At 40.4% G+C, this 13,826-nt stretch overlaps 1 protein-coding gene across 1 annotated transcript in view; it reads right to left on the bottom strand.

The window, feature by feature from the left end:
• Positions 1–865: 865 nt before the first annotated feature.
• SLF1 (SMC5-SMC6 complex localization factor 1) overlaps positions 866–13,826 on the bottom strand; it is a 686,747-nt gene continuing 673,786 nt past the window's right edge. Inside the window, exon 18 of the mRNA XM_053701493.1 lies at positions 866–1,979. Within this exon, the coding sequence (XP_053557468.1) occupies positions 1,492–1,979 (488 nt within the window). The 3' untranslated portion in view covers positions 866–1,491. The remainder of the gene's footprint in view (positions 1,980–13,826) is intronic.

Raw genomic sequence — 13,826 nt, 5'->3', positions numbered from 1 at the left:
CCCACATATAACAATTATGTTTGTTTATTAAGAACCATAAGCAATAATTAATTATATTGCATGCATATCTTCCCTTATTGGAGATTACTATTATCAAATTAACCTGAACTATTTTCAACATACTAAAAACTAAAGGCTTCATTTATACTTATGATAATTGTAAGAATGAAAAAGAAAGACACATCTCTAAATGTATTTATTTTAAATATAAATGTAACTTTTAAACATATATTTACATACAAATTCTAAGAGCACAAAGAATTGCCTGAAGTAGTCACTTAAAGACGTGCATGCAATTAAATAGACTCGTGCAAAAACTCACCTTGAGATAACAGGAGAACACAATGATAATCTCAGCACTTAAATTTACTTACAAAAATATGAATAAGATAACGCTGTGATCTATGAAAATTTATTTATAACTCAGTAGTAAAATGGAATAACTTACTTGAAAATGTGGATGCATATACTGAACAATTAGTTGTATTATTTTGTAATGTAAAGTTAACAAATACTTTTTAATTTCACATTATTTTACCTAAAGGGACACTAAACCCAAATTTTTTCTTTAATGATTCAGATAGAGCATGCAATTTTAAGTAATTTTCTAATTTACTCCTACTATCAATTTTTCTTTGTTCTCTTGCTATCTTTATTTAAAAAGCAGGAATGTAAAACTTAGGAGCCGGACCATTTTAGGTTCAGCACCCTGGATAGTGCTTGCTTATTGTTGGCTACATTTAGCAAACCAATAAGCAAGCATAACCCAGGTTCTCAACCAAAAATGGGCCGGCTCTTAAGCTTTACATTTCTGCTTTTAAAATAAAGATAGCAAGAGAACTAAGAAAAATTGATAATAGGAGTACATTAGAAAGTTGCTTAAAATGGCATGCTCTATCTGAATCATTAAAGAAAAAATTGGGTTTAGTGTCCTTTTAATACTAATATGTACAGTTCTATGTAACTATGGATATGCAAAATACTGATAAATTCTGATAAAGACATTATCCTTTTCACTTGACATCATAATAAAACACTGCATTTCCATCTCCTACGTTTTTGATAAACACACATAACTATACTTTGTCAAATTACTTTCAACAAAGTTTGATACAACAATCTTTGCAACCTTCGAAATAAAATATCTTTTTAAAATGGAGGCAGACATCTGCTTTAAAGGGATTCATTTTTTACCAACTGTTTATTTTATAAATGAAAAGTTGTGCTAGGTCTAAAACAAAACAGAACCCACTTCTGTCTTAGTATAAGATTAGAATGACAGTAAAAACAAAATCAGTTTAATCTGAGACAATTCAGTTCAGGTATATTTTACTATTGTGTTTCTTTTTGGGCCAATAGTTCTGCATGTTTATCGAGGAATACATTTTAGATGTAGTTCAGTGTCATAGTACAACTGGTGATTGCAAAACAAATGTTATGCAGTATTCTGTAAAGAATATATATTTTTTAAAAATGTTAATTAAAAGTTTATTATTCACTCTCTATTTTAACTAGTGAAGATGAGCTGCTCATGTTTTGCAGTGTGGCAAGTAGAAACTGTACAAGAAATCCATCACTGTGTCTAACACTCTCTGGTATTGCCTGAAGCAAGTCAGACAATTTTTGCATAGTGAGAAAATCTTCTATACAGCGTTCTACAATCAAGCAGTTGAAGGAAATGGTTGTTTCTTTAGACCTAGCATACCTAATAAAATTAGCTGCATTTCTGCAAGTCTTAGCATCAATTGAACTTAAAGGCAAAACATAAAGTGAACAGAGATTTAACAACATTCTTGAGAGCAAAAATGCACTAAACTCTATTTTGAAGTTGTGAAATTCTTGAGCTGTACGTTTATGAAAATCTTCAATAGTTTCATTTATTTGTACAATATCAAAAAGTTCTTTCTTTAGTTGCGCTGACGTGATATAATCAAGTGGAAATCTCCCATCAGAGTCCTTACATTGTAAAACTGCTGGTCCTGAAAAAATAAGAAAATGTTATTTAATAAATATGACATGTAAACTTATTTTAAGCATGTAAAGCTCATTTATTAAATTTATTAATCAAATAAGACATTTATTTATCCAAGACCTTTGCAAATGTTATGAGGGAAAGAGAGGGAATGAGAGATAAAGATGAAGAGTTAGAGATGTAGGCAGAGATAAGCCTTCCTATAAGAAGGAACATTGCTAGCGGTAGTTAATATTGCAAAAGAACACTATTGTGCAAAACCACCACCTGCTCTCCATTAACAGCAGGGGTTGTCAATCACTTTAATCAGATCAGTCTGGTTGATATTAATTTGCCACCTCCGAAATACCCATTAGAAGGGACATTGGCTTCTTTGTATCAATACTATTAAAGAGATGTTATGGTAAAATGATTACATGCTCTCAGTAGTTGGAGCATGTCATTTTATCATTATCAAACCTGCATATTTATGTGTTTAACCCCTGCAAAGGTTCCAGAGAACTGCTGGCCCCACGTGGAAACTATCACTGATCCAACTAGCAGAGCAAGCTGCACAGCTGGGTCGTGCGACTATGGCTGCTGATTGGACAAGTGGCAATTTCTGTGGCTCCAGCACGGTACTTTACCTATGCATTTAACACGATCATCAATTACTGTTGGCAATCAATACCCAAGCTAGAGGACACGGATGATACGGGAGGGCAAGACAGGTAACCTAAACAGAAAGCACCACTGCTTTCAGAACCTTTCTCCCAAAAGAAACTTCAGCCGAGGCAAAAACATACATTTTAAAGAATTTAGAAAGAATGTGCAAAGAAGACCAAATTGCCGCCTACAAATCTGTTCTACAGAGGCCTCGTTCTTGAAGGCCCAAGAGGAAGAAACCGCTGTAGTGGAGTGAGCTGTAATTCTCCAAGAAGGCTGCTATCCAGCAGTCACAGAAGCCCTACGGACACACTCAACCAGAGAGAAAAAGAAGTGACAGTAGCTTTCTGGCGTATACGTTTACCAGAAAAACAATAAACAATGCAAAAGACTGACAAAGTCCTTTGAAGCCTGAAGATAAAACTTAAGGGCCCGCACAACATATAAGTTGTGCAAAAGACGTTCATTATCAGAAGAAGGATCAGAACAGAGAGAAGGAATAACAATTTCCTGATTAATTTTCTGTCCGAAACCACCCTAGAAGGAAAACCAAACTTTGTACGAAGAACTGCCTTATCTTCCTGAAATGCAAGATAAAGAGAATCACACTGCAAAACTGAGAGTTCGGAACCCTCCGAACAGAAGAAACAGCAAAAAGAAACAAAATTTTCCAGGATAACAACTTAATTTCTATGAAATGCATAAGCTCAAATGTAGCCTGTTGAAAAACTTTCAGAACAAGGTTAAGGCTCCAAGGAGGATCAACACAGGCCTGATTCTGACCAGGGCTTGATAAAAGGATAGCACATTCGGCACGTCCGCCAGACGCTTGGCAGCAGAATGGATAGAGCAGAATCTGACCCTTGAGGGTACTAACAGATAAGCCCTTTTCATTCCTGGAGAAAAGAAAATATCCTTGGGATCCTGCCATACCTTATAGTAAATCTTTCTAGGATAGACTTATTGGTCTGAATGACCGATTCGGGACCCCACACTTACTTAAAATCAAGCGTTCAATCTCCAAGCGGACAGCTTCAGAGAAACGATATTTGGATGAAGTTTCCACGGAGGCAGAGAAGACATCTCTACTGAATCCGTCTACCAAATACTGCGAGGCCACGCAGAAGCTATTATAAAAACCAATGTTCTCTGCTACTTGATCTGAACGCTGACTTGTGGAAGGAGAACAAACAGAGGAAAGGGATATGCCAACCTGAAGTTCCAAGGAACTGCCAGAATAACTATTAGAAAGGCTTGAGGATCTCCTGACCTCAAAACGAACTTGGGAACTTGGTGTTCTGACGAGACCCCATCAGAACCAATTCTGGTAAGTCACAATAGGATGTTCACCTGGAGAACACTTCCGAACGGAGTTCCCATTCCCCGGGATGGGAAGTCTGTCTGCTCAGAAATCCGCTTCCCAGTTGTCCACTCCAGAAATGTGGATGGCAAATAGACATTAACTGTGAGCACCCGCCCACAGAAAAAATATGAAACACTTTCTTCATGGCTAAGGAACTCAAGCGTTCCTCCCTGAAGGATGATGTAAGCCACAGAGGCTATGTTGTCTGACTAGAACCCGATAAACTGGGTTAAAGACAACTGAGGCCAAACAATCAGAGCATTGCAAATCAACTTCAAATGATAAAGGGGAGAGAAGACTTTTCCCAGAACCAAGCTCCTGCGCCTTCAACGAGTCCCAGACTCCTCCCCAGCCCAGCAGGCTGGTGTCCACGGTCACAAACGCACAGGAAGGTCTCCGAAGCATGTGTCCTGAGACCGAAGTTCCTGAGAAAGCCACCACAGGAAAAATATTTTTGTCGACTGATCCAGACCTATTCTCTGAGACAATCCGGATAATTCCTATTCCACTGTCTGAGCATGCACAACTGCAGAGCTCTCAACGAAATTGAGCAAGGGAATGATGTCTATGGAAGCCACCATCAGACCAATTACCTTGATACACTGAGCCACTGAAGCCAAACAGTAGACTGAAGAGAGAGGCAAAAGGAAGGATCTTGACTTTTCTGACCTCCATCAGAAAGAATTTCATTGATAGGGATCAATTATAGTCCCTAAGCAGACTGCCCTTGTAGCGGGAACAAGGGAGCTCTTTTCCATCTCTACTTCCAATCGTGGAGCGAAGAAAGACTACAAAAACCTCTGAATGAGATTTCGCTTGTAGAAAGATGGCACCTGAACCAACAAGTCGTCTAGGCAGAACGCCACTGCAATCCCGAAACCGAATCGTGGCCCAGAAATCCTTGAGAAAACTCTGGGAACCGTGGCAAACCACAAACTGAGAGAGTTTGGTCCTTTTGAATGGGAATCTGGGGGTACGCCTCCTTTAGGTCTAAGGTCGTTATAAACTGACCCTCTTGCACCAAGGAAGAATGGAGCGAATAGTCTCCATCTTGAAGGACGGTATTCTGAGAAACTGTTTTAACATTTCAGGTCCAAATTAGGACAAGAAATGCCCTCTTCCTTGGAACTACGAATAGAATGGAAAAAAAAACCAAACCCTGTTCCTAAACTGGAACAATCACTCCCAGGGAGGAAGATCCTGAACACATGTCAAGAACGCCTCTCTTCTTATCTGGGCTGCAGATAATCTTGAGAGGTGTAACCTGTTCCTGGGAGGAAGGCGTTGAATTCTAATTCGTAACCCTGGAACACTATATCTACAGCCCTATAGAGATCTAGGCCATCTCGTATCCAGGCATGAGAAAAACTGAAACAGACTGTCCCCCACAGGATGCGATCCTAGATCGGGGGCAAACCCTACATGCTGAATGAGAGTTAACTGCGGGTTTCTTTAATTATTCCCCCCTGATCCAAGAGGATATGAACTACTCCTGCTTGGAAGACAAAGAGGAAGAACTTCTTGAAGTTACAAAGGAACGAAAAGTAGCAACAGAAATAAAAAATTGGCCTAAAAGCCCTTCTGAGGAATCAGACAAGGCAATGAAGGCATCGTACCAAAAGATGCCACACTTGTCCATAAAGGCCTCCATCCTTAAAGGAGCGTTTATCTTAACCAGGGACATAAGGATATGTCCCATTAAAAAGCAGAGGGTCTTAACCCCTTCAGTGCCAGCCTTCTAGCCCCAGAAGAACAAAAGGCACTTACCTGCTTCTAGTCGTCTGGCAGTCAGAAGACTCACCAAGTATGAGAGGATGCCGCTCCTCACAGAGACCTGTGTAAAAAGAAAGAGTAAACCTACTCAGGCTTTCTATACTAGGGCAGCAACATGTTAAGAAAACACAGCAAAGCACCCTTTACAAGTTCCTAACTGCTTAACAGCTACCACAGCAATACTGAAGAGACTAACGTGGAATACAACTAAACCCAGCTTGTGATAGAAGATCAGAGCAAGCTTGCTCAGACTTCTAAACAAAAAACCTTGATAGAAGAATTTCTTATACAGACACCTAATTACTTCACCTCCTCCTTGCACTAGAGGCAAAGAGAATGACTGTGGTGCTCTGCTGTGGTGCTCTTTGCCTCCTCCTGCTGACCAGGAGTGATATTCCCAACAGTAATTGATGATCTGTGGACTCACTGTGTCATTAGAAATATATATATATATATAAACACACATATACTGTATATACATACATACACACACACACATAGAGTATATATATTATATATAGGTATAGATATATACATAGGAATATCTATTTAAAAAAACAAAGAACATATTCCCCTATGTGAAGAACATTGGAAAGTGAAATATTTACAAAAAATACATAATTAAACACTTTATTAAAATGAATATTGCATAAATATGATTAAAAATGTTTTCCGTTACTTCACTGCAAAGTATTGTGTATTTATGTGTTTATAACATATCTTCATTTACAGGATAATGTCAGTTTTACTCTTAAATACACACATATATATATATATATATATATATATATATATATACATACAGGCAGTTCCCGGGTTACAGACAACTCATACTTACAAACTATGGCCCAGATTACGAGTTTTGCGTTAGAGGCTATGCGGTGCTAACGAGCAGTTTTGTCTCACCGCTCACTTACATGCAGCAATGGGCGTTGAGCAAAATTTTGCTCCTTACCGCACTCCAATACCAGCGCTGCTTAAGTCAGCGGTGAGCTGGTCATACATGCTCGTGCACGATTTCCCCATAGGAATCAACAGGGAGAGCCGGCTGAAAAAAAGTCTAACACCTGCAAAAAAAGCAGCGTAAAACTCCTTAACGCAGCCCCATTGATTCTTATGGGGAAATAAAATTTATTTCTACACCTAACATGAACCCCGAGTCTAAACACCCCTAATCTTACACTTATTAACCCCTAATCTGCCGCCTCTGACATCACCGACACCTGTATTTTATTTATTAACCCCTAATCTGCCGCTCCGGACAACACCGCCACCTACATTATACTTATGAACTGCTAATCTGCTGCCCCCAACATCGCTGACACCTACATTATATTTATTAACCCCTAATCTGACGCCCACAATGTCGCCGCAACCTACCTACATTTATTAACCCCTAATCTGCCGTCCCCAATGTCTCCTCCACTATATTAAAGTTATTAACCCCTAAACCTAAACCTAACACCCCCTAACTTAAATATAATTACAATAAATATAAATAAATATTCCTATCATTAAATAAATTATTCCTATTTAAAACTAAATACTTACCTGTAAAATAAACCCTAAGCTAGCTACAATATAACTAATAGTTACATTGTAGCTAGCTTAGGGTTTATTTTTATTTTACAGGCAAGTTTGTATTTATTTTAACTAGGTAGAATAGTTATTAAATAGTTATTAACTATTTAATAACTACCTAGCTAAAATAAATACAAAAGTACCTGTAAAATAAAACCTAACCTAAGTTACAATAACACCTAACACTACACTATAATTAAATAAATTAACTAAATTAAATACAATTAACAAAATTAAATTAAATTAGCTAAAGTACAACCCCCCCCCCCCCACTAAATTACAGAAAATAATAAGCATTGCCACAAAGTAATCAGCTCTTTTACCTGTAAAGAAAAATACAAACACCCCCCCCCAACAGTAAAACCCACCACCCACACAACCAACCCCCAAATAAAATACTATCTAAAAAAACCTAAGCTCCCCATTGCCCTGAAAAGGGCATTTGGACGGGCATTGTCCTTAAAAGGGCAGTTAGCTCTTTTGCAGGCCCAAAGTCCCTAACCTAAAAATAAAACCCACCCAATACACCCTTAAAAAAACCTAACACTAAACCCCTGAAGATCGACTTACTGGGAGAAGTCTTCATCCAAGCCGGGCCGAAGTCCCCAACGAAGCCGGGAGAAGTCTTAATCCAAGCCGGGCGAAGTGGTCCTCCAGACTGGCAGAAGTCTTCATCCAGACGGCATCTTCTATCTTCATCCATCCATCCGGCGCGGAGCGGGTACATCTTCAAGACATCTGACGCGGCGCATCCTCTTCATGTGACGACTAAAGCTGAATGAAGGTACCTTTAAGTGACGTCATCCAAGATGACGTCCCTTAGATTCCGATTGGCTGATAGAATTCTATCAGCCAATCAGAATTAAGGTAGAAAAAATCCTATTGGCTGATGCAATCAACCAATAGGATTGAACTTCAATCCTATTGGCTGATCCAATTAGCCAATAGGATTGAGCTTGCATTCTATTGGCTGTTCCAATCAGCCAATAGAATGCAAGCTCAATCCTGATTGGAACAGTCAATAGAATGTGAGCTAAATCCTATTGGCTGATTGGATCAGCCAATAGGATTGAAGTTCAATCCTATTGGCTGACTGCATCAGCCAATAGGATTTTTTCTACCTTAATTCTGCCCGTCTGGGGGGCCACTTCGGCCCGGCTTGGATGAAGACGTCTCCCGGTAAGTCGATGTTTAGGGGGTTAATGTTGGTGTGTATTGGGTGGGTTTTATTTTTAGGTTAGGGACTTTGGGCCTGCAAAAGAGCTAACTGCCCTTTTAAGGGCAATGCCCATCCAAATGCCCTTTTCAGGGCAATGGGGAGCTTAGTTTTTTTTAGATAGTATTTTATTTGGGGGGTTGGTTGTGTGGGTGGTGGGTTTTACTGTTGGGGGGTTGTTTGTATTTTTTTTTCAGGTAAAAGAGCTGATTACGTTGGGGCAATGCCCCGCAAAAGGCCCTTTTAAGGGCTATTGGTAGTTTAGTTTAGGTTTTTTTTTAATTGGGGGGGGGGCTTTTTTATTTTGATAGGGCTATTAGATTAGGTGTAATTTGTTTAAATATCTGTAATTTGTTTATTATTTTCTGTAATTTAGTGTTTATTTTGTACTTTAGTGTTTATTTTAGCTAGGTAGTTATTAAATAGTTAATAATTATTTAATAACTATTCTGCCTAGTTAAAATAAATACAAACTTGCCTGTAAAATAAAAATAAACCCTAAGCTAGCTACAATGTAACAATTAGTTATATTGTAGCTAGCTTAGGGTTTATTTTATAGGTAAGTATTTAGTTTTACATAGGAATTATTTAGTTAATGATAGGAATATTTATTTAGATTTATTTAAATTATATTTAAGTTAGGGGGTGTTAGGTTTAGGGTTAGACTTAGGTTTAAGGGTTAATAACTAATATAGTGGCGGTGACGTTGGGGGCGGCAGATTAGGGGTTAATATTTAACTAATGTTTGCGAGGCAGGAGTGCAGAGGTTTAGGGGTTAATATGTTTATTATAGTGCCGGCGACGTTTGGGGGGGGCGACAGATTAGGGGTTAATAAATATAATGTAGGTGTCAGCGATGTTGGGGGCAGCAGATTAGGGGTTCATAAATATAATGTAGGTGGTGGCGGTGTTCGGATCGGCAGATTAGGGGTTAAATTTTTTTATTATAGTGTTTGTGATGCGGGGGGCCTCGGTTTAGGGGTTAATAGGTAGTTTATGGGTGTTAGTGTACTTTTTAGCACTTTAGTTATGAGTTTTATGTTACGGCGTTGTACCATAAAACTCATAACTACTGACTTTTAAATGCGTTAGGACTCTTGACAGGGTAGGGTATACCGCTCACTTGTTGGCCTCCCAGGACAGACTGGTAATACTGGTGCTATAGAAGTCCCATAGAAAAAAGACTTTACGAAGTTTACGTAAGTCGTTTTGCGGTAAGGCCACAGAAGTGTGCGGTGCCCCTAAACCTGCAAGACTCATAATACCAGCAGGCATAAAAAAACAGTGTTTGGACCTCATAACGCTGCTTTTTTACCCTAACGCACAACTCGTAATCTAGCCGCATGTTTAATAATCAGCTGATTATTTCACCTGTACTCCAGGTCAGATATCCTCAAAATCTGGCTTTTTAGGGAGGCCTGAGAACAGGTTTGAAAACCAGTGATCTATAGGAATAGATATGCAGATATAGGTATATAAACACATACATAGAAATATGTATTTAAGATAAAAAGAACATTTGAATGTTAAATATGTACAGTAAATATACAGTAAAACATAAATACATATGTACAAACATGCACATATAAACATATATATATATATAAAAAACATAATTTATGCTTACCTGATAAATTCCTTTCTCCTGTAGTGTAGTCAGTCCACGGGTCATCATTACTTATGGGATATTAACTCCTCCCCAACAGGAAGTGCAAGAGGATCACCCAAGCAGAACTGCCATATAGCTCCTCCCCTCTACGTCACACCCAGTCATTCGACCGAGAACCAAACGAGAAAGGAGAAACTATAGGGTGCAGTGGTGACTGGAGTATAATTTAAAAATTTAGACCTGCCTTAAAAAACAGGGCGGGCCGTGGACTGACTACACTACAGGAGAAAGGAATTTGTCAGGTAAGCATAAATTATGTTTTCTCCTGTTAAGTGTAGTCAGTCCACGGGTCATCATTACTTATGGGATACCAATACCAAAGCTAAGTACACAGATGACGGGAGGGACAGGCAGGATCTCTATACGGAAGGAACCACTGCCTGAAGAACCTTTCTCCCAAAAACAGCCTCCGAAGAAGCAAAAGTGTCAAATTTGTAAAATTTGGAAAAAGTATGAAGAGAAGACCAAGTTGCAGCCTTGCAAATCTGTTCAACAGAGGCCTCGTTCTTAAAGGCCCAAGTGGAAGCCACAGCTCTAGTAGAATGAGCTGTAATCCTTTCAGGAGGTTGCTGTCCAGCAGTCTCATAGGCTAAGCGTATTATGCTACGAAGCCAAAAGGACAGAGAGGTAGCAGATGCTTTTTGACCTCTCCTCTGTCCAGAATAAACGACAAACAGGGAAGAAGTTTGTCGAAAATCTTTAGTTGCCTGTAAATAAATTTTCAGGGCACGGACTACATCTAGATTGTGCAGAAGTCGTTCCTTCTTTGAAGAAGGGTTAGGACACAATGATGGAACAACAATCTCTTGATTGATATTCTTGTTAGTTACTACCTTAGGTAAGAACCCAGGTTTAGTACGCAGAACTACCTTATCTGAATGAAAAATCAGATACGGAGAATCACAATGTAAGGCTGATAACTCAGAGACTCTACGAGCCGAGGAAATAGCCATTAAAAACAGAACTTTCCAAGATAACAGCTTGATATCAATGGAGTGAAGGGGTTCAAACGGAACACCCTGTAAAACGTTAAGAACTAAGTTTAAGCTCCACGGTGGAGCTACAGTCTTAAACACAGGCTTAATTCTGGCCAAAGCCTGACAAAAAGCCTGAACGTCTGGAACTTCTGACAGACGTTTGTGTAGAAGGATGGACAGAGCTGAGATCTGTCCCTTTAAAGAACTTGCAGATAAACCCTTTTCTAAACCTTCTTGTAGAAAAGACAATATCCTAGGAATCCTAACCTTACTCCATGAGTAACCCTTGGATTCGCACCAGTGTAAGTATTTACGCCATATCTTATGGTAAATTTTCCTGGTAACAGGTTTCCTAGCCTGTATTAAGGTATCAATTACTGGCTCCGAAAATCAACGCTTTGATAAAATTAAGCGTTCAATTTCCATGCAGTCAGCTTCAGAGAAATTAGATTTTGATGTTTGAAAGGACCCTGAATTAGAAGGTCCTGTCTCAGAGGCAGAGACCAAGGTGGACAGGATGACATGTCCACTAGATCTGCATACCAGGTCCTGCGTGGCCACGCAGGCGCTATTAGAATCACTGATGCTTTCTCCTGTTTGATCCTGGCAATCAAACGAGGAAGCATCGGGAAGGGTGGAAACACATAAGCCATCCTGAAGGTCCAAGGTGCTGTCAAGGCATCTATCAGGACCGCTCCCGGGTCCCTGGACCTGGACCCGTAATGAGGAAGCTTGGCGTTCCGGCGAGACGCCATGAGATCCATATCTGGATTGCCCCAACGTCGAAGTATTTGGGCAAAGACCTCCGGATGAAGTTCCCACTCCCCCGGATGAAAAGTCTGGCGACTTAGGAAATCCGCCTCCCAGTTGTCCACTCCTGGGATGTGGATCGCTGACAGGTGGCAAGAGTGAGACTCTGCCCAGCGAATTATCTTTGATACTTCCATCATCGCTAAGGAACTTCTTGTCCCTCCCTGATGGTTGATGTAAGCCACAGTCGTGATGTTGTCCGACTGAAACCTGATGAACCTCAGAGTTGCTAACTGAGGCCAAGCCAGAAGGGCATTGAGAACTGCTCTCAATTCCAGAATGTTTATTGGAAGGAGACTCTCCTCTTGAGTCCATGATCCCTGAGCCTTCAGGGAATTCCAGACAGCGCCCCAACCTAGTAGGCTGGCGTCTGTAGTTACAATTGTCCAGTCTGGCCTGCTGAAGGGCATCCCCCTGGACAGATGTGGCCGAGAAAGCCACCATAGAAGAGAATCTCTGGTCTCCTGATCCAGATTCAGCGTAGGGGACAAATCTGAGTAATCCCCATTCCACTGACTTAGCATGCACAATTGCAGCGGTCTGAGGTGCAGGCGTGCAAAAGGAACTATGTCCATTGCCGCTACCATTAAGCCGATTACCTCCATGCATTGAGCCACTGACGGGTGTTGAATGGAATGAAGGGCACGGCAAGCATTTAGAAGCTTTGTTAACCTGTCCTCTGTCAGGTAAATTTTCATTTCTACAGAATCTATAAGAGTCCCCAAGAAGGGAACTCTTGTGAGTGGTAAGAGAGAACTCTTCTCCTCGTTCACTTTCCACCCATGCGATCTTAGAAATGCCAGTACTAACTCTGTATGAGACTTGGCAGTTTGAAAGCTTGACGCTTGTATCAGAATGTCGTCTAGGTACGGAGCTACCGAAATTCCTTGCGGTCTTAGTACCGCCAGAAGAGAGCCCAGAACCTTTGTAAAGATTCTTGGAGCCGTAGCCAACCCGAAGGGAAGAGCTACAAACTGGTAATGCTTGTCTAGGAAGGCAAACCTTAGATACCGGTAATGTTCTCTGTGAATCGGTATGTGAAGGTAAGCATCCTTTAAATCCACTGTGGTCATGTACTGACCTCTTTGGATCATGGGTAAGATTGTACGAATAGTTTCCATCTTGAATGATGGAACTCTTAGGAATTTGTTTAGGATCTTTAAATCCAATATTGGTCTGAAGGTTCCCTCTTTTTTGGGAACCACAAACAGATTTGAATAAAACCCTTGTCCGTGTTCCGACCGCGGAACTGGATGGATCACTCCCATTAGTAAAAGGTCTTGTACACAGCGTAGAAACGCCTCTTTCTTTATCTGGTTTGTTGACAACCTTGAAAGGTGAAATCTCCCTTGTGGAGGAGAAGCTTTGAAGTCCAGAAGATATCCCTGAGATATGATCTCCAACGCCCAGGGATCCTGGACATCTCTTGCCCAAGCCAGGGCGAAGAGAGAGAGTCTGCCCCCCACTAGATCCGTTACCGGATCGGGGGCCCTCACTTCATGCTGTCTTAGGGGCAGTAGCAGGTTTTCTGGCCTGCTTGCCCTTGTTCCAGGCCTGGTTAGGTTTCCAGCCTTGTCTGTAGCGAGCAACAGCTCCTTCCTGTTTTGGAGCAGAGGAAGTTGAAGCTGCTCCTGCCTTGAAGTTACGAAAGGAACGAAAATTAGACTGTCTAGCCCTGGGTTTGGCTCTGTCTTGAGGCAGGGCATGGCCTTTACCTCCCGTAATATCAGCGATAATTTCTTTCAAACCGGGCCCGAATAAAGTCTGCCCCTTGAAAGGTATGTTAAGTAGTTTCGATTTAGAAGTTACATCAGCTGACC

Source organism: Bombina bombina, chromosome 2, assembly GCF_027579735.1.
Source record: "Bombina bombina isolate aBomBom1 chromosome 2, aBomBom1.pri, whole genome shotgun sequence".
NCBI classification, from domain to species: Eukaryota; Metazoa; Chordata; class Amphibia; order Anura; family Bombinatoridae; genus Bombina; species Bombina bombina.
Note: the sequence above shows the minus strand (reverse complement) of the source record. Positions and strands in the feature narration are given on the sequence as shown.